The sequence below is a fragment of the Tubulanus polymorphus genome, chromosome 3, assembly GCF_964204645.1.
Source record: "Tubulanus polymorphus chromosome 3, tnTubPoly1.2, whole genome shotgun sequence".
Taxonomy (NCBI): domain Eukaryota; kingdom Metazoa; phylum Nemertea; class Palaeonemertea; order Tubulaniformes; family Tubulanidae; genus Tubulanus; species Tubulanus polymorphus.
The window spans coordinates 8,736,794-8,764,670 of record NC_134027.1 but is presented as its reverse complement, the minus strand read 5'-3'; the positions used below and the strand labels follow the sequence as shown (position 1 = coordinate 8,764,670).

Genomic DNA, 27,877 nt, shown 5'->3' with positions numbered 1-27,877 from the left:
TAAATATACCCTGAGGTAATAGTGCCCTAAATTGATAACAGGTAATAATCCCCCCCCCCAGTAAATATACCCCAACGTTAGAGTCCCCCAAATTTGCTAACGGCAATTTATAGAAATTTTTTCCAAATCTAAATTCTTAATTTCTAGGGGCCGATTTTATAGACTGGTAATTATCTTTAACCTGGGGGCTAACACAATCGTTTTCAATTGAGTTCAGCCCAGGGTTAAATATAATACCAGTTTAAATATCGGGCCAGTTTTTCTATTGTTGATTATACCATGTCTAAAACGGAAGTTAACTTGGGTGATTTCTACCTAGGATTATATTGACCGAGGGGTTACCTACATTCACAACCTTGGGAGGGGGCAGTTCGAGCCACTGGAAATCAAGCTGAGCTGATCGGTCCGAGCTGTCCAATCTATTTTCGTAACCTCTTGAAAATTGGATTTGAAACTATAGGGCTGATCTTTTTCCATGTTCCAATACATTGTAACATACAACGCAATTACCAAGTACAGGTTTATGTGGATTTACTACTGTGTTGTGAACTTCGACAATTCTATATCTCTAGACAATGTTAACAGTGATGCTGCTCAATCCACAAAACACAATAAGTTGCATCCAATTGCGTACGATGATGCATTTCCATTGCTACTCATTTCCTGTCACAAAGCCACCTGATCGTATACACAGCATAACAATTGATACTTAGTACCCCCGACCGCAGCTGGTATTTTTTTTCTTGTACCTGACTACAACATTGGATAAACCTTTCATAACGATCTTTTGGCTTGATATTTGTTGGGTTTAAGTGTGATTTTTGTTATTTTTAATCCATTTGAGAATTGAGAGCTTACTGTGTTTACATGGCAGTCAATACCGAGATTTAATGAATGTTCAGATTTCAAAACTTGCTGCGGGCTGAAAAGCTAGCAACAGGAGTAGTTGTATTATTTCCTTCGTTAACTTAAGACGAACTTTGTTTAATTTGCCTTTTGGATATGTGGATAATATATCGTAGTTTAAATAGTTTTTTTGAAGTCGATCGTGCAATAAAAGACACGGAAATATAACGCTAAATGGCCTAATCGGGCTGTGTAACTGTTTTGATGAATTAAACGAAGAACCGAGATGGTTCTATCAAGATCATGACATTCATTTTATGATTCTCATGACTTTCATTTTAGATAATAATCATTACTACCGTAGGGCTATATATGTTGCTTGCGATTCGCCCGCGATTTGGTAAGGGTCCTCCAGGCCACGCCACGGTCATTTAAAACAGTTGACCCCGACTGATCGGTGCATGAAAAAAAATTCCACTCCTCATTTCCCGAACTCTTTTTCAGAATCTGTAATGGTTTTTTCATGTTGCGTCATCATCTCACGCTATTTCATCTGTTTTTCGATTAATCAAGGACAATTATGCCCTGCACTTCTGGACTCTCGTCTAGTAACTCCGTCGTCGAATCTAACCAGCCATTAATCATTATCGGAGACCTATTTTGTCTTTTTTTGCTGAGTAAACACGTGATGCTCTGGATGTGCTCTAGCATTGTCATTGTGAGGAAGAATTTTGCAAGAAACTTTCGGAGTTGTTTGTCTGGCCTCTGGCATCACCTGTAGACGAGTACTCTTATATCCATCACAGACCAGACAGCTTCTTCCTGGCTTCAGAGCATTGATCAAATAACTTGACCGTTTCGAGGTTCATTATAGACAGTAAAATAGGAAAGGACTTGTCTAAAGAACGATAAAAACACCCAAGCTGCGAAATTCATGATATAGCTTTTTATCTATTTCTGCATTTTCTGCCAGTGCATTGAAGGGAGCTATCCCCATTGACTTGCATCAACTCGTAAGTTTTTGTAGGTCTTCAGATCTGTTTTTATCCCAAGAGGCCTTGACTTCTCATGGCTGAGATATATCAGGAGATACAGTTTCTTGGTCTTTCAGATCGTAACAATGCTCTTTACGAAACTCATGTGGCTGAAATTCAGCCGAGACGAATGTCTGAATTAAATCATTCAACCTTAAAATAATGGGCCTGGTTCCACAGTTTTGAGTTGAAATCAGTTCATTTTCATTGTTTTTATAACTCTCATAGATATTTCATCGTGTCTATCGGCATAAACGGCTCCAGTTGCTTCGAGTCATCCCTGTTATTATCAATTTCGTTCGGCGATTTCCTATCGTCTGTTCATCCGCAATAGATTTTGTCATGACGATGAAAGGAATTCAGTTTTAAGATTAATAGATCGTTTCAGTAGCAGCGGTTTTAATGGCCGAGAGGCAGGTGCTTCCCCGAGGAATATTGATGGACATATTTCGATGCCGCTGGAACCTTTTTCATGAATATTTTCGTATGGTACTGAAAAATTGATTTTGCTCGCCTGCTATTATTATCATCCATTTCATCAATTTTATTCCTTATTCAATGGTTGACTGAACGGAATATTTCAGATTTTTTTAATGATCGTATTTTGGTAAGATGCGCTTAGAGAGTGCAAAACAATGAATTATGTATATTTTACCTTGTTTACAATTACATATCATTCATATTGCATTTAAATATGGCGAATAAATATTATTATACAATGTATATTAACTTCACTATAAACGTGGTACTTACCTTTTTTTTCCGAGCGCGATGTGAAGATTGCTCAAGAACACGCTCGCCATTAAGATAATCAATGATCATTAATCTACTCCGTCTATGTGGTTTTATTAGTTCTGGCGATAATAATTTGAGGACTTCCTATTTATTATTAACGCTCATTAATCCCTCTTACTGTCAGACAAGATTTCACGTGTCTCGTTCTATCCCGCAAAGAACGAACGGACGAACGAACGAACTACTCTTGAATGAAGCTTTCGCAGCATCGCGCAATACGCCGCTTTTAACAGTTAATCAACAGTATTTCACTGCTTCGGATCCTACTTCTCAACGAATTCATCTGGCTTCTAAGTGGCTGCTACCAACGTATTTTTGCGTATGCCAACTTTTAAGAAAAAATGCATGTTAGCGTTTGTTTAATTGAATTATCACGTCGTCTATGAGTCAAATTTCATTAAATTATTCATCACGGTAAATTGTTCCGCGAGCTATGCGCTTATATAGGCTTTGCGTCGCGTCGCGTCGCATCGCCGCCAAGCAGCGATGGAGTAATGACAACGTTTGCAGTTACGCGCGATTTGACTCAATTGTCTAGCCGGTATAGGCACACACAATCCCACTGCTTCATCAACACCTGCCGTTCGGGTTGGTAATTGGCCCATTGGCTTTGTTTCTATTGGTTGGAGATCCTATTAAGTGGTAATTTATGCAATGTATTACTTGCGTACTGTCCTGTACGTATTAGTTTATTGACGCCGTAAAAACTGTGACAATAATGTTTATATACCGGGGTATACCTAGTACACGTTATATAAGGGTGTGATGTGCACTACGATATCAATTTTTCAGCGTTTCAAAATGACGGATTACATTTATGAATTTTGGCGTGTATTTTGTAACTCAATGTATTTCGTAATCTTATTTCATTTTTGATGATTTCTAATTGTTATGTTTTGAAAGGACGTGCACTACGTCGTCAATATACTGGGCGAACCTTGGAATCAAATGATTACCCCAAGGTAAACTACGCTCCGTGAATGGTCTATCACGGCAGCACCACCCTGTTGCTGGTCAATTCAATTCAATTATCGATATATTCAAATCCAAAATAAATTCGTTGATCCTTAGTTTTACCGGTATATAATTTGAATTAGATAAATAATTGTCGACAATATTTTGCAATATATGTGTTACCTTTCAAGGCGTCAATAAACTTTCAAGTTCGTTTTCTTTTCGAATCTTACGATACTTCCAACTGCATGTGCGCGACATGATTGTCTGCACTCGAGGAACTTGCATTTCCCTGATGTGGCATAATTGCCTTATTGGAACAACAATCAAAATTTCATGATGAAATATCACGGGTAATCGTCGTGAGAAATCATCTAACTTTTTAATTTCATTTTCACCAATTGCATGATTACCGTTTTGAAAACGCAATGGTAATCAGCGCATGCGATCGGTGAAACTTCCCCGTCGTTATCGCGATGAAAAACAATTCAGTGTTCATATATAAAAACAAACTCACAACTGTGAAACTGGGTCCAAGGGTTTAAGGCTTTGAATACCCAATTCCATATCCACCTTTTTAAGTTGAAAGATAAAAGCAAAGTTGGCCTACTTTTAGTCCATTGATATGATGAACATTGCATATTTTTGAAATCGAATACTTCAAGACTGTACACCTACGAGACAGAATGAGCTCTGAATATTTTGGTGGATTTAAGTTCCGTGGGGAAAGAAGAACCCAATCAATCTGTGAACCAGCAAAATAGGATTTTGTCTCTCGATAATGACGACGTTCAAGACGTATCGCACAAAAGACAAACCTCCTACATCGTTTCTAATGAAGCGGTGTATTTAGCGTCTCGGTCGTCGTCGAAAATAATCTAAGCGAAATGTATATACCAACTGCAAATAAATGTTATCGATACAAGGTGCTGGTTTGCGGCCGCCCACTTCCATGGTCGCTCAATATTCCCGCGCGCAATCAGATGACAACTATTTAGAAAGAGTCTCGCCTGCCGTGATAACTGTAATTTGATTGTTGTTATGACAGACTGAATTCGGCAATCTTCAGCAAGAATGGTGTTTATCGGATTTGATGGCAAAGAAGGAGTTTGCCTGTGTATTATAGGTTTTCGGCGTCACTTACAAAGCCCGGCGTTAATTATTTCCACTGTTTGGTAGAGTTTTCATTGATAATTGATGTGGAAGCGCAGACGACCGACCAATTCGACCACTTCAACGAGCTAAAAACCTCTCCACGAGTGAACTCCTGTTTTGCCGCAGAAACGTTGCCGGCGTGGTCGTGAACTCGGCCTTTTTATATCGGGTCAGGCTTCAGACTTGCCCGTGCGCGCGTCTCTGATGAATTCTGGTCATGATTTACGTTATTCGATCGTTTCGCCGCGTCGCGTCTGGTCGTATGTCGGGCTGGCGGTGATAATCTCATTCCCATCGACGGATGATTTTCATCGATAAACCGATGATTTGTTTGTCGTTTCTGCGAGATGTCTTTGGTTAATAATTCCATTTCGCAACGCCGCGCTTTTACTGGCAATTATTTGCATTCCGCTATTTGTTGCACGCTGCAAAAAAAAACGTAGGAAGTTAACAGGTCTTATCATCTGCACAAACTATTCCGCTTTCTTTTTGCATCGCGCGTGCTTATGGCATGTATATTTTGTCCCTCACTTTCATCTCTGATTAAATAAATCGAACCAAAAGTTCGCTGCGATTAAAGCCGCAGACGCGAAAAGTTTTATGAAAAAAAAGATTTAATCATACTCTTCGATTTGCCTCCCGGAAGGTGCTTCTGACAGCTCAACAGATTCAATCGGCGACGCGAAAGTATAACTGTGTCTCCGTGAAGCGACGTATCGGTGGCTTTCTTAGGTAGAATTTATACCTACATTCCCCGTAGATGCAAGCTGTGCAACGGTTTCTGCTACACCATTGGGTTCCCGTAGGCCATACCAATTTTTCATCCGCCGCGTATTGCTTTATGACAACGTCGACTGTGGCCGCGTGTATTGTACCCGTGGTGATTGTAAATGGTTAGGTCGCGTCACATCATATGTCAGTTCACCTCACCCGGTAATAAATGAATTCGTTTTGATGTTTTTATACGATCATTTGCGCATGTTCTTACGCTTTTTCTCAATAAACCCTAATTGAAAATAACCTCCGCCTAGTTTTTATCTCAGTTTTATGAGCGACAACCACTGTAAATACTGATGAAGTGTGTATGCTTCAGTCAGCATACGGTAAGCGCGGTTTACTGGCCTCTAATAGCCCCAACTGACCTGAATATGGCCCAGTTTTACAGAAAGTACTTCGTCCTAGACTGATTCAACAATTCAACTTACATTGAGTTGATAAGAAAAACTAAATGAAAGTCATTAGTTAAACGTACGTTTGTGAAAAGCCCCTGGTTTCAACACGTTTTAAGAGTTGCAATTATTAAAAATGCAAATTAACTAAATGTGACGAAACCAATCATCTGAGGCCCCGGATGTTGGTTTAAAAACTTTTCGCTAGTCTTATGGTTCCTTAATCTTGACTCGGAGACATAATTCTCAATCAAATATTGACCTGAAAGTTGTTGCAGAATATACTCACATCCTCAAAAAGGTAGCGGTAGTTATAAAAGTATAAGGCATGTCACATTGTGTAATTTGGTTTTTCAGAATGCCAATGTCTGAATGGTGATTGTGATAATGGTCTACATGGTAGCGGGGAATGTAAGCCGGGACCGTGCTGGCCTGGGTTCATCGGTAAAAACTGCGACAAACGACAACAAAAATGCTGGATAAGACGTTGCCACGCCCATGCTGTCTGTGAAAACGATATCCCTTATCTTCCCGAGTTTTTAGACCATAGCAGTACAATCAGAGAGACCTACAGAAGCTCCCCATCGGATTTAATGCTCAAATTGTAAGCGCACAACGATTGTGTGATCGATTTTGTTTTTTCATTTTCGTAAATCTTTTCCGTCGGCCATATGTCTGATGGTCATTTGTGACGGTGTCGGAGAAACCTGTAATCTTGTAGTATCAGCATTCAAAATGTGTTCTTGTTTCTAGTTTACCCAAATGTGTTTGCCTTCCTGGATATGACGGTGACGGCGAGAATTGCGTAGAAATAAATCCCTGTAACGAAAAGTCAAGAGGTAACTGCCACTTACAGGTTAGTTGCCGGCTATATTTCATTTTCATTTCAAGATAAGGATTGACCCTGTTATTTATTTAATTGGTTGATTTCGTCTTACAAAACTCACAACACCTTTGGCGATAGACTCTGAGGCGAAAACCAAATTAAAACCGTTTGTATAGTCCATTATCGAGATCGATTAGACCCAAATATAATGCGATATCTTGTAATTGAATTCGGATATTAACTAGCTATAGTGAAAGGGAAACAGTGAGTCTGCATTTATCAACACACTGGTGGTATTTACACTGGATTGTAAATACAAATGTTTGAATCATCCACTACGAGCGGAGACTGTCTTCGCATGCAATCCCTAGTCGCTGTTGATTTTTAAAAGCTCAGAAATCGCAACGTTTCGATATCCCCATCTAATGGTAATGGTGGATGTTATTTTTCACCGAAAACCCTAAGAGCCAGAAAGTGACTTCTCAAATGGAAGTTTTTTTCTCTCAAAGTACACCTTTTTCCTGACGATTGCAATGGATATAGAAAAAATTACCGCAAAAAGTTGCTAGCAAAATGATAGTCGATGATGCAGTAATGCCATTAATTGACAATCAGATACGGGAGTGACCACAATTCGCCGGAGGCTGCAATCACGCAGCTGAAGAGAACTTGTTTCGCTCGCAGTTGTTGTCCAGTTTCTCACACAGCTCACCAGCAGGTTTTGATTGGACATTCAAGTGATTTTTATTCTGTAGTTTCTCGATAATACGAATGCGAAGTATTGTATATTCTGACAGTACTGAAAGTATCCCACCGGTGTGGCTTTTCATCGCACCCTTAGAACTACGTCGTTAACAGAGAAACTGATTTGACGTCGTAAAAACTGTTACAACAATGTTTTTTTTTGCAACAGAAAATATGTCGGAACGAATTGTTAGATGTAAAACGTTCAAATTTACGCCTGAGTTCCGGAACTGTAAAGGACGTGTTTACTTCGCGTTGATTGGCTGGTTGGCAGGGGGCGGCACCACCGGCTGGTGCTATGTTGCCCGCCGGGAGAGAGACTTCATTTTCTGTCGCAAAAATGCTGATGGGCAACTGTTTATTCGCACATCTTTTGTTTTATACATTGACAACTACTCAATGCGCTATAATGCCCACTTAGGCTGGTTGCTGATCAATTCAATTGTCGATATATTAGAATTCATCCTCGATTAATATTGTATCATTCATTGTCGATAATGTTAGGCAATATGTGTTACTTTTCTTCGAGGCGCCAATAAACTTTCAAGTTAGTTTTCTTGTTACTGTCTCAGCGGCCACAGCGGCTTTGCATATAGTTTGTGCCATTTAATGAATGTTTTTCTCCCATCTCTAGATAATACTCATGACTTTCAATGCCGATTGGAGGCATTTTGATTTTGATTTGATGCCACGGATGTCTCGGGTCTGTTAAAAACCTGCCTATCGAAGGCGTGAAAGTTCATATCATTTGTTCGACAAATTAGGTTAATTTAAGTTTAGCTCTTTTTAGTAAAGAAGTACAGAAATTGAGAGAGAAAAAAAACATTAAATGAAAACACTTCCCGCAATTCCGGAACGTTTCCAGGCTATTACGTGTGGTTATCGGGCAGCGTTATTATGACTTCAGGGTAACGATCCTTCGATGGCATGTTCAGGGGAAACTAATTAAGCACGATAGAAACCAGACTAAGTAAGATGTCTCACCACTAGCAAATTCAATAAAACCTGATGGCCATCCTATCACGTCAACTTTATTTTGTTTTAACTACTGAACTATACTGATCCGTGGTGGCAATTTCCCATACATTTCTACTCGAAAAATTACGCGGTTTAATGTCTGCTATAAATATGGTTTTATCGTGAAGTGATGGCGTATTGATTGAAATGAACTTATTTCGTTGAGTCACCAATAAAACTGAAATACACAGTATTTAATCCGGAGATGCAAATGTATGACCGAAGTTTTGTTGCTTTTATCGTTAATGTAACTAAATTTAGCCATCAAAATTGCTGCATTCGTTTTGTGAGAAAAAAGGTCATAAGATAGAATACACAGTTCATGTCACCATCGTCATGTGTTTTTCTCAAATGTCAACTTGTGGTAGTCAGGTTGTCGATATTCATAGGCTAGCTGTATTCACGATGGACCTGGGGAGAGTCACTGTAAATGCAATACTGGCTGGGTTGGCGATGGTTTTTATTGTTATCAAGGATCGTCGTGCGAACATCCCGATGATTGTCACCCGAACGCGGAATGCTGGCAGACAAGTCCTGGAAATGTAAGTAGTATCTTGGTATCAAATTGTAATACTATTTGAGCGGAAATCCTAGTCGAGTTGTGGCCTCCACTTTCCGCTCAGGTTTAGATTACAGATTATCTATATGTGAATATCATATCTATTGATCAAGTACTACCGCTTCGATTTGTTGGTATTAAAATGCATCTCAACACTCCAACACAATTAGTAAGTGTGAATATATTTTACCCAGCATTTTTACCCAAAAACCTACCTACCTCATGCCTCATGCCCCTAGTTTCAAACCCCCAATTTACACTTACTACAATTGTATTACTATCAGCACAAGTCAATTACTTCAGTGAGTAGAATAACCACACCTAGACTTGGAGAACAGATAATAAGATAAAAAGAAACCCCACTATATACAGATATGAGAAATCACAAATTCATTCAATCAAAAATGAAAATGATACGACGTTTCGAACTCTTACGTACTAAAGATCATCGTCATGTATTAGGGAATGTAACCTCGATTTTAGCTATTCCCTCAGATGAAGAATGTGCAGATGCATTGAATTTCATTTCGTACATCACGGTCATAATTATGCATTGCAATCTCTCCCCATATTTCAGCATCTTTGCGTCTGCTCAGAACATTTCCACGGGAACGGAACGTACTGTGTACCGAATAACGTCTGTCTCCAGGATAATGGAGGATGCCATGAACAGGTACCTACTTTTACATGCGGAAGACTGGTGTAGCAATTGTTTCATAAATTCTCTTACGAAACTTCCGTAACGCACTGTCACGGTTTCAGACTCAGTTTAGTCTTAATGTTCAACGGTTCTTGATTTCAGAAAAACAGCGTTAAAACTAAAAGCTCCTTAAACGAGTACATGTAAAATGTACTTGGTTAGAAAAAATCCTTATTTTCTTTCAAATTAATGAATTTAAAGTTACTTATTTGATATGCACTTCCAAAAGTGATGGACAGAAAAATACACGGATGTAGTTAATTTGTAGAAATTCCAATTCCAACATGTTTACGGTACAGCCTGAAACTTCCCATGTCCACGCAAAATACCATAATTATGGATTCCTGGGCAGATGAATCTGTGAGAATGATAGCATAACAAGATTAGCCCTGGCTATTGATTGCACTTTTTCGTCGTTATTCGATAAAAACGAATTACGTATACGTGTACAACCAGTTGAATAGATGAAAAGTTGATTATCACGGATTAGGTGTATAACAACAGCTTAGGTAACGAAGAAGCATCAACAGGATTAGCATGCTTTGCATTAAGTATCTGTAATATACATTTGCAGTGACCGTTACGTGTCTTTCTTATCTATCCGATTAATTAGGCAAAATGTGAACCAAATGGTCCCGGTGAACGTAATTGTACGTGCTTCGAAGGTTTCGGAGGTGATGGATTGCAATGTTTCGGCAGCATCTTTAACGAAATTGTAGCGAGAGAAAAATTGACCCGAGTCTTGCAGCTACTCATGGTATGGACATATAAAGCTTCTAGCGGGTCTGATAAAACTACGTATCTTCACTCCAACTATGGGCTCTAAAAAACGAAAGGGTCAATGCTCCAGCCCTTCAAGTGCGGTTTGAAATACAGCCAAATTGATCACATGATATTTGCTCCTACCCGATTCTACATGAGCTCCGGTATTGATTTCTGCGCATTAAGGTCACTGCTTTCAGAACTACGCTTTTACCGCGAGGCAATCCTTTGTCTTTTTGTCGATTTTGTCGATTTGAAGCAAAATTATAATAAAGTCAATAGCGACATCAAAATTCTGATAACCTCCGACTAGAAATCTTCTAAGAAAACCAAACGGATGAACACACGTGCCTTTTAAATCATATTATGGGAATGATAAGTTTTCTATTTGTAGAGAATTCCACCTGAGGACAACATACTGGCCGACATGAAAGATAATTTCACTGTATTCGTACCTGACAATGTAGCTATGTTGTCGTTCATCGGTCAAGAAAGCAATGAATACTGGTCAAACGAAGATAATCTATTTTCTTTGCTAAGGTTATCTATCATTTATCACAGCGGACTCAACAATATGAGCTTTTGATATCATTATTCTCAAATTCTGAAATATCTATTCGCTATTCTCAAGTTACGAAATCATATACGGTTTTCAGTTATCATACTCTGCACGGTATATATTCGATTGAAGAGCTGGAGAATGTGACCTATGGACAGGGCCATCTCGAGACACTCATGGCAGGTAATGCAGTGAACATTACCAATCGAAATGGGGTTAGTTAATTTTCAATAAATCGAAAACATCTATCTATCATTTGTTTTATGGATATGGCGAAAAGGTCAAACATCAAAGGCCAGGTATAGCAACGCTTACCAGTTCTGCAACCCATCAGTGACGCGTATCAATTTCATCCTCCTCACCGGTTGATGTACGAATGAAGTATCAAACTTGCATAAATCCTGAAAAATCTAATTGATGATAAACATCAAGGAACGAAAAATAGAAAGAAATATAGCTGCAAAGCAGCGATAACGGGTTTTCTGGATGCATGTGATCGAAAGGAAAAATTAATTACCGGGTATTCGATGGAAAAAATAAAATGAGATGATTTGGATATTATCGGAGCAATCCTCTTTTTGGTTGAATGGTCTAACCCCAGTATAGTCCCCGTGATTTGGAAATTCTCGGAGCCCTCCTTTATTTACTTACTAAATGACGTCACAAACTGTTATTTAGCCGGTGCTTGTTGTCTAACAATTCAATTCAATTCTTTATTTACAGTAGCCTAATAAGTAATTTTAAGTTTCAAATAGGATGGAAAGTACATTCAGACAATCTGTTGGTTCAGAGAGACCGTTATTACAGTATCAATTTATACATTTCGTTTCGAAGCTGTCAGTTGCCGAATCTGAATGAAGATGAATTTTATTTGACGAAATCGGCGGAAAATATATAATAATAATAATAATCAACAGAATTTCAAGAGGGTTTTCGACGAAAGTCAGAAAACCCTAAAAATGGCCGTTTTCAAGAAACGTGGCCTTTGCGTGGCGTTTTTCTACCTCACGTTACACCGGCTCTCCCGGATCTTGAACAAATTATACTACTGCTTCGTGCAACGCAGTATTCATTCCGGTACGTATCCTGTGTAAGTCAGGACGGAGAGATGAGAAATAACAAGAAAATGATTTCTAAGTCCCTCATTCTAGGTTTACGGACAAATTCGCAGCAGGTCCATGAAAAAAAGTTAGAAAGTGACAAAATTATAGGTTAATGGTCGATGAATCCTCGCTGTCGTAACCACAACCATTTTCCCTACAAATTATAACAATTGCGTGGCTTGACAACGAACTTCTACTTGCCGCCATTTCCTGGGAAAATGAATAGGTACGCTACGCAGCTCGATGTTTTCAGAGTTGGCCGTGCCATTAGTATATCGCGAATTACCAGAGAGGCTGTTATAACATCGTCATTATTTGGACAGTTGGAAACTACTGTCATGCACCTGCCTAAGAAAAAAGATACCAGCATAACAGTTATCCTACATAAGGCATACAAGTACACTTTGAGCCCTAGGTTAAGGTTGTGCGTATTGCGAATTTCCCCGATTGCAAAACTTCAGTGCACACACGAGATTCGAGGTGTGTGCTGATTTGTGAATTTGATATCTGAGATCGTGACATTTGGGATCATTCATAGCTCCACCACTAATAAAAATCACCCTCAGGTTCAATTTTAGGACCCTCGCTTCATTGACGCTGCCTCAATCTAAATTTGATTTTGTAGATTTTATTCCATCTGCTGGGTCTTGCCATTGGGCATTATTGCATAGTAGCGAAGTGAAATTTCATTTTTATTTCATCTATAAAACGTTCATAGCCCTGGTGAAATATTTGTTTTTTAAATTTTTTCATTCGATTTCATAGAAATGACGATATTCTAGCACACCCTTAGCAGCAAACCATTGCATATATTTTATTGCCAAAATGGCGAATCCAATTCCTCTAAAAGCTTTCATTGTAAATGTCTGATATCGATCAAAAATGGAAAATACAATGTTATTTTCCCTTTGTGACGCACAGACATATAATGTCTATTGGTAAAAGTATCTATCTGAACATCTACAATTAGTTGATTCGATATTTGAAGCGGAAGAATTAGAAGATTTATTTGTTAGTCGGCACGGCAACATTTTCAATAGTTCTAACAGCCATTGTCTGTTAACGCTGCTAATATGATCATTTTCCACCGTCCAGAAAAACAAGCTCGTACCAAAGGGTCTTTGACTCTAATTTGACTGAAAATGAACTAATTCGGACTTATTCAACCAACAACCGTGGAACCGATTGATAAAAATGTATTTTCTAAAAAAGGCCCTCGTTTCATGATTGCAGAATAATGGAAAATAATTGAGCCAGGATCTTCGTGTCTATGATTGGAGTATAGTGCGCGTGGATTATTGGCGAAATTGTAGTTGGTTCACTATAATTGCACGCATTTCAACTACAACGATACTTATTGAATTTCAAAAGCTGAGATCTTTGTGAATATTGTAATTGAGCATGAGCTTCGTGATGTTTATGGCTCAATTTAAGCAAAGCGGCAGAAATCGACATCGTAATTACTGTTAGCTTGTTATCGGCAATGTTGCAGGGGAAACAAGTTTCCGATAGCAAGGGACATTTTACACTTCACGCTGCATTAACGCCAAATATCATTCAAAATTAACTTATAATATCGACTTGTTTCGGATATCAACATCTATTTTCAATTCTGGTTTCTGATGTAGATATTCATTTTCAATTCAGTATCTGTCATCTCTGGAGAACATTGTTAGAGTAATGATCATCGGATCAGCTAACGATATAATTCAGTTTTGGGCGTGCCCCGAATATAGTTTTAACATGGCTTATCATTTCGTCGTTAATTGGATGTTTGTCCATATCATAATCGCTATCATTTTCAAACTTTTATGTAAATGACGTCAATGATAAAGATCATTCATTTCCCGTTTACTGAACGATCATCCTCTCTGGGCAAGAATTCGAACCTGATGGTATCGCTTTACTCCGTAGTACACTAGACCGGGTGCACAGGTACATGCGCAGGTTTGCCGCGCAATAACCTGCGGCGCCAATCATATTGCTAGTTGTATAATCGCGGAAAAACCTGGGCTAAAATAGAACGGGATTTCTGACTGGCTAATAATGACATCATCTAAGCTGCCCACCCGGTGTAGTGTGGCAGGGTTTCGTAACGTGCGATGCTCGATGCCGTCAGGTTCGAATCCCTACCGGAGAGGATGCCAACCGATGGACCGGAGCAATGAGCGCTATTCATCAAATAAAAATGAAATTGTGCACCCAGCAGCAAATTCGAATCCGATGAAAAAACATCCGATTTGACGATGTTCGCATTTGCATATGTTTCTTTGAAGAATAATCTGGATTGTACCTATCTATAAACTAAGTTTATAGATAGGTACAATCCAGATCATTCTTCAAAGTAGGCCTCTGGTCCCCGTGGAAAAGAGTGGTTGAATGAAGAAAAGTGTTTTCTAAGATTTGAAAAGCGGAAAAATTATCATTTCAGGTCTACTACGTGAATTCAGCTCGAGTATTGGAAGCAAACATTCCAACGATAAATGGCTTTGTGAATATAATCGATGAAGTAAGTAACTATAAAAGTACATCGCTGTAGCTTATTGTAGGTGCAGGTTTTGAAAATATCTCTATACAGTCGTAATAAATATTTCTAGGTTTTGGAACCTTACCCGATAATGTCTGATCGTAACGCACCTACTCTTGCTGAAATGCTTACTTCAAAAGGACAGTTTTCCATATTTCTCGACTATCTAAATGTAAGTTAGTTTTGGTAGTGCGTGGTTTTGATGAAGATCTCGATGGCGAAAAATCCAGTCTTAAAACGTGGACTTTTTTCGATTTGTCAGGAAACAGGAATGCTCGAAAAGATGGCCAATCTAGACCAGACGTTTACATTATTTGCACCAGTTGATTCAGCCATCGAAAATAAAAACTTGAAAATCGTGAGTATAACACGCGCAGGCCTGTTAACTGTTCCTGATTTCAGTGTCAAACGATAAGTACGGATTTGATTTGTTTGATGCATACAGAAACACGAAATGATAGGTTACTGAGGCTTAAAAGATGATTTCCGATTAATTGGACATTTTCTTTCATATTTCAATGAATTGTTTCTGGAAAAAGATTCAAGCTGCTACTGATAGCACTTTTTAGAAGTTGGCAGCCTAGCACGCGATTAGTGCATGAAACTAATTTCTCGTATAGAATTTTCAGGGATGTGGCGCTAATTGTGTCAGTTCATTGGCCTATTGATTAATCACGAACTTTTCTCATTTTCGACGTCTAGAGTTCGCTGTATCTTTCATACTACGTGGTGCCAACCCTGATCACTACGAGAATGTTGAATAAATTGAAAAAAGCCGACACGCTACTGGGCCGTAACAATCAACGGGAATTTCCCTTGATATTTTCAAAAACTGGACCGAAGGTAATACGCATATTGTATATGCGCATTATAAGTATCAGATGCTAGGATTTCAAATTCAGAACTGTTAAGACCGTATAACTGAATGTGCAACCGCCCCTGATGTACTTAATTCACCCGAAATATTCTAGGTTGAAATATATGTATATATAATTGGACATAGATATAGGTTGTATATAGTTAAATATAATGATTTATTTTGTCGAATTTCCAATTATATATCATTATCGATGTCATCAATTTAAATTATTTTCAATGGATAATTCATCGAATTCTATTCTTTTGATTTAATGTAGAATTCAAGTATAAGACATAGGCTACATCCACTTTTTTATCAATTTTTCCCCAGTATTACGTTAATGATATTCGCATCGTGCAAGCTGACATGATCGTTTTCGGCGGAGCTGTTCAGGGCATCGCTGGCGTCTTCAGCCCGCAGATTAATCGGTGTGACACAATAGGAAAGCGAAATCGTTTGGTTAGTAGTGTGTTTACCGAAAGAAAATAAATGCTCGCTCATGCGAGCAGTCGATGCTTTGACATCTGTCAGATTTTGCGAAGCAATTAGTCGAATATATATCACGAGACCATACATTGAATACAAAAGCACAGTCATGAAAAAATATTGGTTTTCTAGTAATTCGTCCCGGTGAAGAAATGTTGTTTACCAAAATTTGATATTTCAGGTGTTAAGGTGTTGCCCAGGCTTTTTTGATTACGAATGCAGAGGTAATATCGAGCTTATTCCTTGGCAACATGCATGATAAAAGTGATGTTTTATTCAATATCTTCATTCCAACTTTCTTTAAACATTTGACTTGATATATTTGTTTATTCAAATTTGACTTGATAGTTCGAATCAAATATAATAGGGTAATTAGACAATAATGTAACGCTGTAATGAAAATATATTTCTATTCCATTCGATAACTACAATCGCTTTTAAGGCATGGGTATGACCCTCGATCGTTAAATGGGCATACGCATGGTAGAATTGCCACACTCTGGCGTGGAGCAAAGATAATAAGTTTAAAACCTACTATATACAGAATTTAAAAGAATAAAAACAAATATTAGATATCAAGAATCAAAATCAAAATACACGACGTTTCACCTGACGATGACCTCTGGCGAGAGTTCGAGTCGTGTATTTTGATTTTAATTCTTGATGAACGAAATTCGTTTTTATTCTCTTAAATTCTGTATGTAGTGGGCTAAAACTTATAACGGGTGTACTCATTATCTGGCTCTGCATCTGTACTTGGCATTCGATAGATTCCTTTGACCATGGACGTAAGCTAGAAATTCTTATTACGTCCATGCTTTGACAGACCTGGCATGCGAGTTTTATTCTGCATGAGTAGCGTGACAGCGTCGAGATTCCAATTAGTTGGCTTCAGTTTCGCGGTTGAGAATTAATTTGACTCTAATTAGTCGTTAAATTAGTCCATTTCTTTACTATATATCATGATCCACAGCCACATAGAGAAAGATAGAATGTTCTAGTGATGGTCTTGAAAAGTGCATGTATTTTCAAAGGAATATTCCAACAGATGGCTCACGGGTTCTGCATCTTTCCTTGAAAATATTCTATAAACACTAAATGAAAAATATTTTTCGGATGCTTGCGCTAATTTGTCCCAATGTTTGATAAGTAATATCTATTAGGAAAAACCAAAGAAGCAGCATGTATTTCATAAATGCATAAACAGCATGCTGCAAGTTCGACTGTTTTTGGATTAGAATCGTTAGTCAAAGATTGTTAATCAGTTATAACAGTATCTATATCAATTTATGTTTATGCGCTTCAAATCTTTCACTTGATAATACGATAGTAAATGTTTATCTATTAAGTTTTCACGTTATAGTTTGTGTTATCATGTATATCGTTATTCAAAATGCCGAAATCACATGCTAATCATTGAAGGCTTCGTCATTTGCAGAATGTCCCGGTGGTGTTGACCAACCCTGCAATAATCACGGAACTTGCAATGACGGCATTCACGGAAATGGAACGTGCATATGTACGAGGAACTTCGATGGAGAACGCTGCGAACACTGCATCAGAGGCAAGATGGGACCAAACTGCGACCAACGTACGTATGTTACAAGCAGACTCTCGATAACTGCAGATTTACACAACTTATTACTCAGCTTAAATGCCCGTGAATACTAAAAAGTTTGTGCAAAATACGAATCGAGTTACTTGAAAATGATAGTTACGCGGCTATGTACGTGCACACTAAGACGATGTAAATTAATAAGAAGGCTTCATATGGATATTTTCTCGTATAACGCCGACATTCTTTATTACAGCTGCTCCGGTATGTGATGAGGACAACGGTGGTTGTCACGGAGTAGCTAAATGTTTGGAGTACAAAAATGGTACGACGCATTGCATTTGTCCCCCCGGCTATCGTGGTGATGGCAGAACATGTGAACAAGTTTGTGAGTCAAATGGAAAGTGTTATCCACCACCAATGTGCAGCTGGCAGGTAAAATATCATTTCTTAGAAAACCATCTTGTGTAAAACCCTTCTTATAGTGTCAAGACTGGCTAAAATTACCTGTTCCATGAATATGCCTTTCCCAAAACGGTGACCAAAATTATGTTATATCATAAAAAAGTTATGGGGGTTTGATGATGGCCAACTTTTCCGGAAACGTCCAAAGAGTTTGATCATGAACGTGGACGTATGATCTTTTTTTGTTTATACATCCGTGGTTAGATTTATTTGTGGAATCTTAGGTTCGTTCCATTGTTTCACGTAGAAGCATAAAAACCGTGGCAATATTTGTGTTGTGGTTTGTTTTTTCAGTATCGTGGATTCACATTGTGTACTTGTCCAATAGGTTTCTCATTTATTGATGATTCCACAAAGTCTAGGTGCGGAAAATTACCAGATCCGTGCGACACCGATAACGGAGGTTGTGACAAAAGAGCAACTTGTACCTATAAGCATCCTCAAGGTCTGTACCGTTGTACAAGTTCTTCACATTAGATTGTATATCGCGGGTACTAGCAAAAATACATATGTATTTTTGGTACAAGTCATTAGTATTGAGATGTAAAGAGTGCCTCTTCGCTTGATAGGTGGGTGTGTGATGAAGAAATATGAAGACACACAGCAACGCGGGCCAGATTATAAAGTCGTTTCTATCGCTAATCAAGATGTGTGCGGCCAGGAGTGTTTACGAGAGAAAAAGTGCGTATCGGCAACTTATTTGAAACACAGAAAATCATGTTTCCTTCACGATGCCATCAGAAAGTTGAATGTGAATATCTATACTACGCACTATCTAAAGAAATGTAGTGAAAAAGGTTATTGAAGAACTTCATATTATCTTTAGTTTCTCAACGTTAACATTAAGATTCGTATGTGTTTCAAAATTGTTATCGTCATTCTAGGTGTTCCAATAGTCAAAGGTAATTTGAAGTGTAAGTGTAAACATGGTCTGGTTGGTAATGGTACGTTTTGTAATGGAAATATTACGGATGCCCTCTTGACGATGGAGCAGGCAAAACAATTCCATAAGGTAAGGTAGATATGGCATGGTTGGTTTTGAAAGTGTCTCGGTAGAGTACATCTCCTGACAATATTGAACGGTTAAGGTGGCAAACGTACTTTTTTCCAGGTACTCATGTTGTCTGCCCTGCATTCTACTGCTGTCAATAGACTTATGACTTCTCTGAGTAAAGAAGTAGTGACGTTCTTCGTACCATCGACTCTCGAGCTGAAAACCCCTGTAAGAATTTCATGGATTATTAACATATTAATTTGAAATGTGAACATATAGAAAAACTGATTACATTAAGTTCAGTTAATTTATTCAAGTTTACTAAAATTGTTCGGTTATCAGTAGCATATATGGATGCGTCGACGTCACATTTTGTGGATTTATTGACTGGTTCTCCTTTCAGTTGATTTCATCTGACCAGCTCGCTGATCTCATCTTTCCTGGTAGATTCAAGATGTCGGAAGATATGAATGGAACAATAATTACATCGTTATCCGAACAAAAATTCAACATCACTGCGAAAAATTCCACTCTCTCGTCTAATGGACAGGTTCGCTTACCCTAATCAGGCTTACCACTCAGTTTCTACTGCTCAGCAATTTTCATATGACCCCTTTTCAAGTTTTCAACTCAATAGAAATATGTGTACCGCATATATTTTAGCTGAAATACTTCATAAACGAATTGGAGATCGTCGACCCGAATATCCCTGTAACAAACGGCTGGATACACTTCACCTCCCAAATGCTTCCTAAACCTACTACAAGACCTGTCGAGATTACCACCGCTACCGCAACCACGATAACCACGACTACAGCTGCTCAGCCGGTGAGTGAAGCTGCAAGTATCTGCGTATAGACGTATACATCAGATGATATCGTTATCGATTTGTTTTGTTTTTTTTGGTATGATTTCAGCAACAGCTGAACACTCAAAAGCCGCCGTACCTTTTATACGAAGCTCTTTGGATTGTGATTGCTGTAGTTGCACTATTGGTCTTGATCATAATTATTCTGTGTTTGATATACAAGATAAGAACTGCTAATTCTAATGACGTTTCACTGATAGCCACATTTTCTAAAGTGAGCACGTGTAGTATATTATCAAAAAGGATTCAGTTTTTTCCTGAATGCAAAATAATTCCGTTTTTAAAATATTGTATATTAGGTAGATCTCGAATAGTGATGATCGTGATTATCGCAATTATCGTGACCGTATGGTGTTTTATTTGTAGGATTCGGATGAATATTCTTTCGAAACTTTTACGAACACGAATGCCGATGAAGCGGAGAAAATGAAGAAAACTGGAACTGAAACCGATGAACAGTCGGACATTAATTACGATCATTCTTTCAATAACCCTCTATATGACGTTCAAGGAGCTACTTCATCTGAAAATGTCATGTTTCCATTGTGAGGGATTGTAGATACATTCTTGTCTAATAAAATCCTCTTGGTTACGGTTAACAACAGTGCTGACATTTTTTTTCAGATGATTCAGTTCAGGTAAAAAAAATAAACTCTTTTTTTTTACAGCCATTACTTTTTCTAACTTTTTAATGCTGTAGTAAAGGTATATTTTGTTATACGGGAAATGAATGGACCAACTTTAATCGTATACGATTTTTGTCTACCCTATTATTTTTTTGTCAATTTCTACCGATAACAATGAATTTACCAAGTAGAATTACATTTTCCAATTAGAAATAAATCTTTTATCAAATTGATGCATGTAAATACTATTCATTATCGTAATAAAAACTGATTTTGATAAGAAATTCTGACTGGTACGTTTCATTTTACAATCCACCACGGATCTGGCCAATGCCTTTCAAATGACTTTCCGTAAATAATCTAAGTGTAGATGATATGTAGAAAAGAAATTACAAAACATGTGGAACACAAATAGATAAAAACACACGCAAACAGTCAATCTAATCTAATCATACACTGTTTCCAAATACTTTTTTATTCATAAAAATAAGTCTTTAACGCATAAAATGCCTTTGATAATCTGTTAATCTAAAACGTATAAATACCAACGTTATGAATTCCGTTCGACTCGACGGTAGCTATCGGTAACATTTTAGTTCACTGAAAATCCCGGAGAGGGTGAACTTCAAAACTACACTTGTTTGACAGTCGTTGTTAAACTTATTCATGCACACTGATAACGGTCTTTGAGACTCCGTATGTGAGGCTGACCCCTAGAATCAACACATCGAACCTACGAGCAATTATCTCAATAATGAGATAATTGCTCGTAGATCGAACCGACGATGGTATCATACATCCTTTGGAAATCAGAAACCTTGCAGATGACGAGGAAAAACTTGAACGTCGTTTTTAAATTTGGAAGTTAAATGAATACCCCGGTATATATTGTTTCGTTGGAATTATTATACTTATCGAAGAAACCCACTAAGAAATCAATTGATGAAAAAATCTATTTGATGTAACACTGACTATAGTACACAAAAGGCATTTTCGGCCTTTCACTACAAACTCACTGCTGACGTATCGTGTTACGAGACGCGTTAAATACATCCACCTTTGTGTCATATATACATGACATATTGATCGTTTAGGAGCGTTTTCTAATTGTTCAACATTAAACATTATCTCAACAGATGGTTTCATTCCACAAGTGCTAGGCACGTCGGAATGCACGAGGATTGACGCCGAAATTGCGCTGGAGAGATATAGCGGTTGATATGCGCTTTTTATGAGTGATAGACGGAATTACCGACATGGATGTTCATCATAGGGACTGCGAATTCACTGACACGGATTTACGGCGTCGTGGTAACATACCAACGCGCGCAAAAACTGCCCAGGTATTCTTGAGCGAGAAATACCGGTACAGTAACGCGCTCCAAAATCGTAGCCAACATGCGTCATCGACGCGAAATACATTCCAAGAATACGGCACAGTTTCCGATATATATAATATGAAATTTGAGACAGAAATTGAGCAGTTGGCGGATGCGCATGAGAGATGCTTAATCGAATGGGAGCCTCCTGGGTCGTATCAGTCGGCCCCTCGGGCCAGAGCTATCGCGCGTAATGCCAATCGCGGGCATCGCCCACGTACCTACTGGGCCATTGACGGCGAGCGGCAGACTGTGAGGCGTCACAGAACGAGAATGCTTAAGCCACCCCAGTCACTGATGCTTACACCATGGGGTGAGTCTACGAAATACAAATGATTATATCTAAGATCCTTTGGAAACAATGAAAAGAATCTTCTTGATTATGTACAACTAAATCAAATTTTATTTTTCCCAATACTAAGATTCGAAGCTATTATTTCCGATGCAATTATCATTTTTATTCTTGATGGAAATTTGTACCCGAGCGATTCAAACCTGATGCCAACATAATTATTCTAAAACTTCATGATTGTGTCCGCTGCCCCAAAACAAAACAAAACATGAAGCTTGTATGAATGCATACGTAAGATAACTTGAAGTTGTGGTATTGGCTCCAAAGCGCGAGAATGAATCAAACATGTGGAAATATTTGTTACATTTTTTGCGCAATTATTCGTTATGAAACACAGATTAAGTACACATTCATTTCTTACCATAAGATGCATGCATTTAGGTACAGACAGATTTTAACTGTTCTTGTACTCGTCAACACCGCAGAATTAACATGGATTCTAGGATTCACGATGTACATTTGAGAGGTAAAGATGTAAATAGTTCGTGTAAACTTTTCTAGCGTAAGGTGTGTAATTCATTCCTCGCAGGTTTTCTAACACTTTTTCTTGTGGTCACTATTTCTGACTCAGGCGCGTATTTTCCAGCGTCGATGTAAAGTTGACTGTTAAATTCTCAATTGTGTCAATAGCATTGATGTCCGTGGTGTGAAGCGTTGCGCAGCTGAAAGGTGATTCCGTTGTTTATGAAATAGGTTATAACAAAAAAATAAAATGTAAAAAGCAAAACAAAATACAAACAGGAATCCCCTTCAGAGAGGCGAACTTGGTTCTCCTGAATTGACCCCTGAGTAACAAGGCCTATATATAAACATAGCCCGTACCGAATGTCTCGTCCAATGGCTGCAGCTATAATGTTCAGCTATGCACGAATGCTCCGTGGGCATATGATGAATTTCGAAAAAAAAATCTATAACGATAAAAATCCAACTCTCGTGAAATACGGTAGCAATTTTCTTCTTTTTTCGAGTTTTTTGTCAAAACCTTATCGGCGGAGAAACAAGTATATGAATCCGAAATAATAAAGTTTTTAGAAAACCTTTTTGAAAAACGATAATCAATATTTGGAATGAATTGAACAGAAATATTGAATGTGGAAGTGAGCATATGAAAAGTGACATCGGAAACTGATGCAACTGATTCACTCCCCACACAGTGTGTGCCTGGCCGTGTATTAATTTCATCAAATTACGCTATATATTAGCGAGATACACAGTTATTAAATAGTAATGACAAATCGGTAAATACAGTCGTATCATACAGCCTGGTAATGGAATTAGGCTCAATCGGGAATGTTTGACCTTCCGTGACCAACACAAGTCTCCGATTGCGCATTCCCTGCAGACTTGACCGAAAATTGTGCGTAGATATTATCCGATACGGAATCGGTCGCAGAATTTGCGCATTGGCTATAGTTAATTACTGAGCTAAGTTTAATCCACAATCTCATTTCACAACTTCTTGAGTTCCTTGCATCGCGGGATTTCGGCTGATCGGATTATGTAGCGTTATAACGTAACTTCCAAGTCTCGACGTAACTTTAAGAACTTTCGCGTTTTGCACTCGAGTTCCGAACCCGAAAGCTTGACGGTCAAACGTCAAAAGTCTAGCCGCCGAGAGCCCATAAAAAGTGACCTACGCGCGACTCACATTAAGTAAAAAATGAACGTTTTACTTTGAATAACAGATATCCTGACAATTCCTTGGCTTTGCAGTTTTGAGCTTACGGCGATTTCTTAGTAGAAATACGTTACTGTTGACGGCAAGTTTTACGAATTGGAATCATAATGAAGCGAGTCAGGTCCTTTTTGGGAATACCATCTTCTTGGACGCAGAGCGAAATGACCAAAGAACCCAAAGGTAAACTGAGTTTTATTGATTTCAGGTTTTAAAAAAATCTTTTATCAATTTGCACATATGCCTGATATATATGGGTTTACATTCACAACTAATATTCGGATTTATTGTCTGTTTTTGCATATCAAGTGATTTTTATTCGTCGTGTAATGTAATGGAAGTTATATTAACTTATGTATTTTCATAACTGAGATCACCTGCGTTGTACATATTGCATATTGCTCCTTTCATTCTTAAGTGTATAAATTTAGTATCCCTTTTCGAGTAGTTCGTGAGAGTGTCTGTTAAAAAGAAAGCGTTTCGGAAGGTCTCGACGATATCATAATGTAGTTTGGCATATGTAACACACGGTCACAAAATGCTATTTTTACATGTCACAATATCTATATACAATCGCATTAGATGCACCTGTTCTGCGGTAACTCTGGAATAACGGGGGCTTCGTCCGCTATCTATGTTAGTAGTAAAAACATCGCGCACAACAATTCATCGAATGCATTGCCGGCAAAAGGTCCCAGCGCAATTGCAGTGATTGCAATAAATCTTCGGAATTCTCATATATATATATGTATATATATATATAGAAGAACAGTAAATATTTACAGAGGAATTCGGTCTGAATATCGCGAATTGTGTTATATCAGTGTCGCTCGTGTTTGCAGAGCTCATCTACGCGGCTGCTGCTCTAAATTCGGTGAAATCCGCCATACTATCAAGATTGTTAGAGGCGATGCATTAGTGAACGAGGAGTATTCGGAGAATATCGGTTTTTATTGGCGTTCGGTGACGCGCTTACCGCTTGGGTATTTATCAATATACATGGCGATTTCTGTTTGCGCTACCAGGTAAAAGAGATACCACCGACGTATCGAAAACCGACTACTTTACCGTATCAGATTTCTCTTTTTAATTAAAACGCCGCCAAAAAATGTGTGTCAAAACTCTCATGTATATATTTGAATGTGTAAATGATCTCGGGCATTCGTTACACAATTTGTATCACGTTTCCATACGGCTGTATATAGATTGAATGTGATCTTACCGCTGCGACTGTATTTCTTAATGAAATAAGACGCACGTGTCAATCGAATCTTCTATCGTTTTCCGCGTTTACGACTGGAAACAGAGCTATAATTGAATTGAATAGTTTTGTCACAAAGCAAAACCGTATTTGTCATATTGGCAGATGCCTGATGGAAATCTCGCGGCGATAAATGTGAATATTGTTCGGGGAAGAAAAAAAACCAAACCTAACTAGCCCGGGTCAGCAATGCGGATACGGCAGCCGATATACCAGCCGACGACTTCTGGACTGGATAGGAATATGTTGTTACTCGGGTTAGAAAGAGTAATGGGACAACGTTCGGCCGTTTTTAGATGGATACACATTTATGATTTCGGATCTTGAGCTGATGGGTAAAATGGAGCTGCAGTCACCCAGCGCTTTCGTCGGTTTCAAGCGACACGGATTCGACGTGGATAAACCGCGTTATTCGGTGGCTGTGGATATTGTTTTACAACGATACGGACGCCGAAACTCGACGTGTGTTGAGAACGACTCTAATTCCGGTAAGGTCTTTGTCCCTTTCTACTGTACCAGAAACCACTTCTCCATAACACAGAAACACAAAGATAAATCTACGGGATAAACATTTTCATTCAAAAAAGTGAATTATTAATCATTATAAAATCGATCGTTGATGTGACCCGAAATAAGTAGTTTAGCCGTATCTACCGAGTGCTATGTCTACGCATTTTCAATCCTATATTCTATCACTATTTCATCTACGTCGATAATTAGAGTTTGATGAGAACAACCTACTGTGAATGGAGAGAGAAAATCCTTTTCGAATTCACACATTAACCGAACCGGTAAATCTAAGTACTATCGTTTCTAAGAACCTTATGGCTCCGAATGACAGTCGAAATCATCGTATATAGAATCAAGGTTCCCTGTTAATATCAGACAGGTCCCCGACAAATTGTTCTCGTTCACTTTCAATAGGATTTACTGGCAAATTATAGCTACCCGGAATGCGCGTGACAACGCGAATGTTTTTTCTCTCATAAAATATTCGTGCAGAATGCCGAATAAATAACCATACGACCATTAATTCATAAGGAAAAGACCTAGCTGGTATTATTATTACGCCGATGATATATAAGGTGTAAAAAGTTTGAGAAAAGATATATACGTGTTTTTGTGCGCCGCGCGTAGATCTATTACCTTACGCAGAGTGGTGAACGGATTTGAGACGTGTGAAGGCGTTTTCAGTAAACGAAAATCCGTGGCTTTTCGCGTAAAGATTAATTTGTTACTAAACAGTCCGTATACGCACGCACGACTACGGACAATTTACGTGTACTTGATAATTCGTTAATTATTCAAGTGTACGCTGATACTCATAACATTACTGTCGAAATTTGGCACCGAATTTGAAATTTCGTCTTTGCGTTATCATCTGATCGCCATGCCGGCTTCTATGACGAGCATAACGAAAGCTTTAAGCAGATACGGAATCGGCAACGTAACGTTTACTCGTACAGGTATTTATCGTTCACTTATCAAATACAAATTTTGAATTAGCATAAAAAATAGATATATTCAACAACGTGGTTCTTCCCGCGCGTGTAAAATTATCTATATACAATATGCATCTAGATTGCTCGAAACCGAAGTCAATGTAAATATCTCGGTTAGTTAAATCTAAAACTCATGCCATGCTGATCCCGTAACCCCCGTGGTGGGACCTCGGGTATGTGATATTATGGATTTCTGTACAGAATTAAAATGATTAAATACGATATACGTAATTTCCCTGGTGCGGAAAATTAAGTTGTTCGCGAAATCAATGATTTAACGGTGATTCATTCCTCCCTGTAGGGAACCATGCATCGTATTGGAATTCGAGTAAAATGTTTTTTGCCGAACGCCTTGGGCTGCGAAATGTCCGATGTAATCCTAACCGAGTCGAGGAACTTAAATGTAAAACAGTATTCATAGAACATTCCCTAGTATTGAAAAATTTAGAATGTTAATGTGTGCCACGTAAAAATCAGAAAAAAATTGATCATTTAAATTAACATAAAAAATTTAATTTCGAACCTCAATGCATCGCAAGACTGTAGCACATGTACATCGTTAAATCTCGCAAATGAAATCTTACAACATTTCTGTGATATTGTCGGATTTAACCATGTAATTGCCGTGTAAATAATTAAAACATACATTTTATATATTCTGAAAATATAACGAAAAATTATCTTGAAAATAAAACGAATGATCAAAGGTTTTGACAAACAAATCAAATCATAGCCAAAACCACCGTTCTCGCTGCATTGGATTTGATTCGTTGTAAGTAATAAACGCACACAAGATTTAATATGTTCCCCATTTAATTTTTGGAGTCATCGTGAGGTTAATTGTTTTCTAATTGTGGCGCGGCGTTAAACCGTTCCGGTTTCACAATGCTTTACTGCAACGAGAAAAGAACTTAGTTTTGACTGAACACAATTAACGCTTTATTTGCCGAGTATAATAAAATAGTTGATTTTATTCCACCGGTGAATGTGGCCACCGGTGAAATGTCTTTTCATTATTTGAAATATTAAGTTTCCTTCGACGAGTAACATAATGATAGCACTGTAAAACAGAATGACTCTTAAACTTAAATGGTACATATGTGTA

General features: G+C 38.2%; 2 protein-coding genes across 2 annotated transcripts in view; both read left to right on the top strand.

Moving 5' to 3' along the window:
• LOC141901313 (stabilin-2-like) overlaps positions 1-20,831 on the top strand; it is a 50,985-nt gene extending 30,154 nt beyond the window's left edge. Inside the window, exons 21-43 of the mRNA XM_074788472.1 lie at positions 6,311-6,557; positions 6,707-6,809; positions 8,930-9,082; positions 9,677-9,772; positions 10,413-10,556; positions 10,956-11,101; positions 11,218-11,335; positions 14,655-14,732; positions 14,821-14,922; positions 15,013-15,108; positions 15,453-15,593; positions 15,940-16,068; positions 16,277-16,319; positions 17,534-17,686; positions 17,907-18,085; positions 18,410-18,560; positions 18,685-18,912; positions 19,000-19,127; positions 19,227-19,337; positions 19,513-19,659; positions 19,773-19,937; positions 20,027-20,191; positions 20,344-20,831. Coding sequence (XP_074644573.1) covers positions 6,311-6,557; positions 6,707-6,809; positions 8,930-9,082; positions 9,677-9,772; positions 10,413-10,556; positions 10,956-11,101; positions 11,218-11,335; positions 14,655-14,732; positions 14,821-14,922; positions 15,013-15,108; positions 15,453-15,593; positions 15,940-16,068; positions 16,277-16,319; positions 17,534-17,686; positions 17,907-18,085; positions 18,410-18,560; positions 18,685-18,912; positions 19,000-19,127; positions 19,227-19,337; positions 19,513-19,659; positions 19,773-19,937; positions 20,027-20,191; positions 20,344-20,526 — 3,206 coding nt within the window. The 3' untranslated portion in view covers positions 20,527-20,831. The remainder of the gene's footprint in view (positions 1-6,310; positions 6,558-6,706; positions 6,810-8,929; positions 9,083-9,676; positions 9,773-10,412; positions 10,557-10,955; positions 11,102-11,217; positions 11,336-14,654; positions 14,733-14,820; positions 14,923-15,012; positions 15,109-15,452; positions 15,594-15,939; positions 16,069-16,276; positions 16,320-17,533; positions 17,687-17,906; positions 18,086-18,409; positions 18,561-18,684; positions 18,913-18,999; positions 19,128-19,226; positions 19,338-19,512; positions 19,660-19,772; positions 19,938-20,026; positions 20,192-20,343) is intronic.
• Positions 20,832-26,625: 5,794 nt separating this feature from the next.
• LOC141901339 (uncharacterized) overlaps positions 26,626-27,877 on the top strand; it is a 99,061-nt gene continuing 97,809 nt past the window's right edge. Inside the window, exon 1 of the mRNA XM_074788524.1 lies at positions 26,626-26,736. Coding sequence (XP_074644625.1) covers positions 26,661-26,736 — 76 coding nt within the window. The 5' untranslated portion in view covers positions 26,626-26,660. The remainder of the gene's footprint in view (positions 26,737-27,877) is intronic.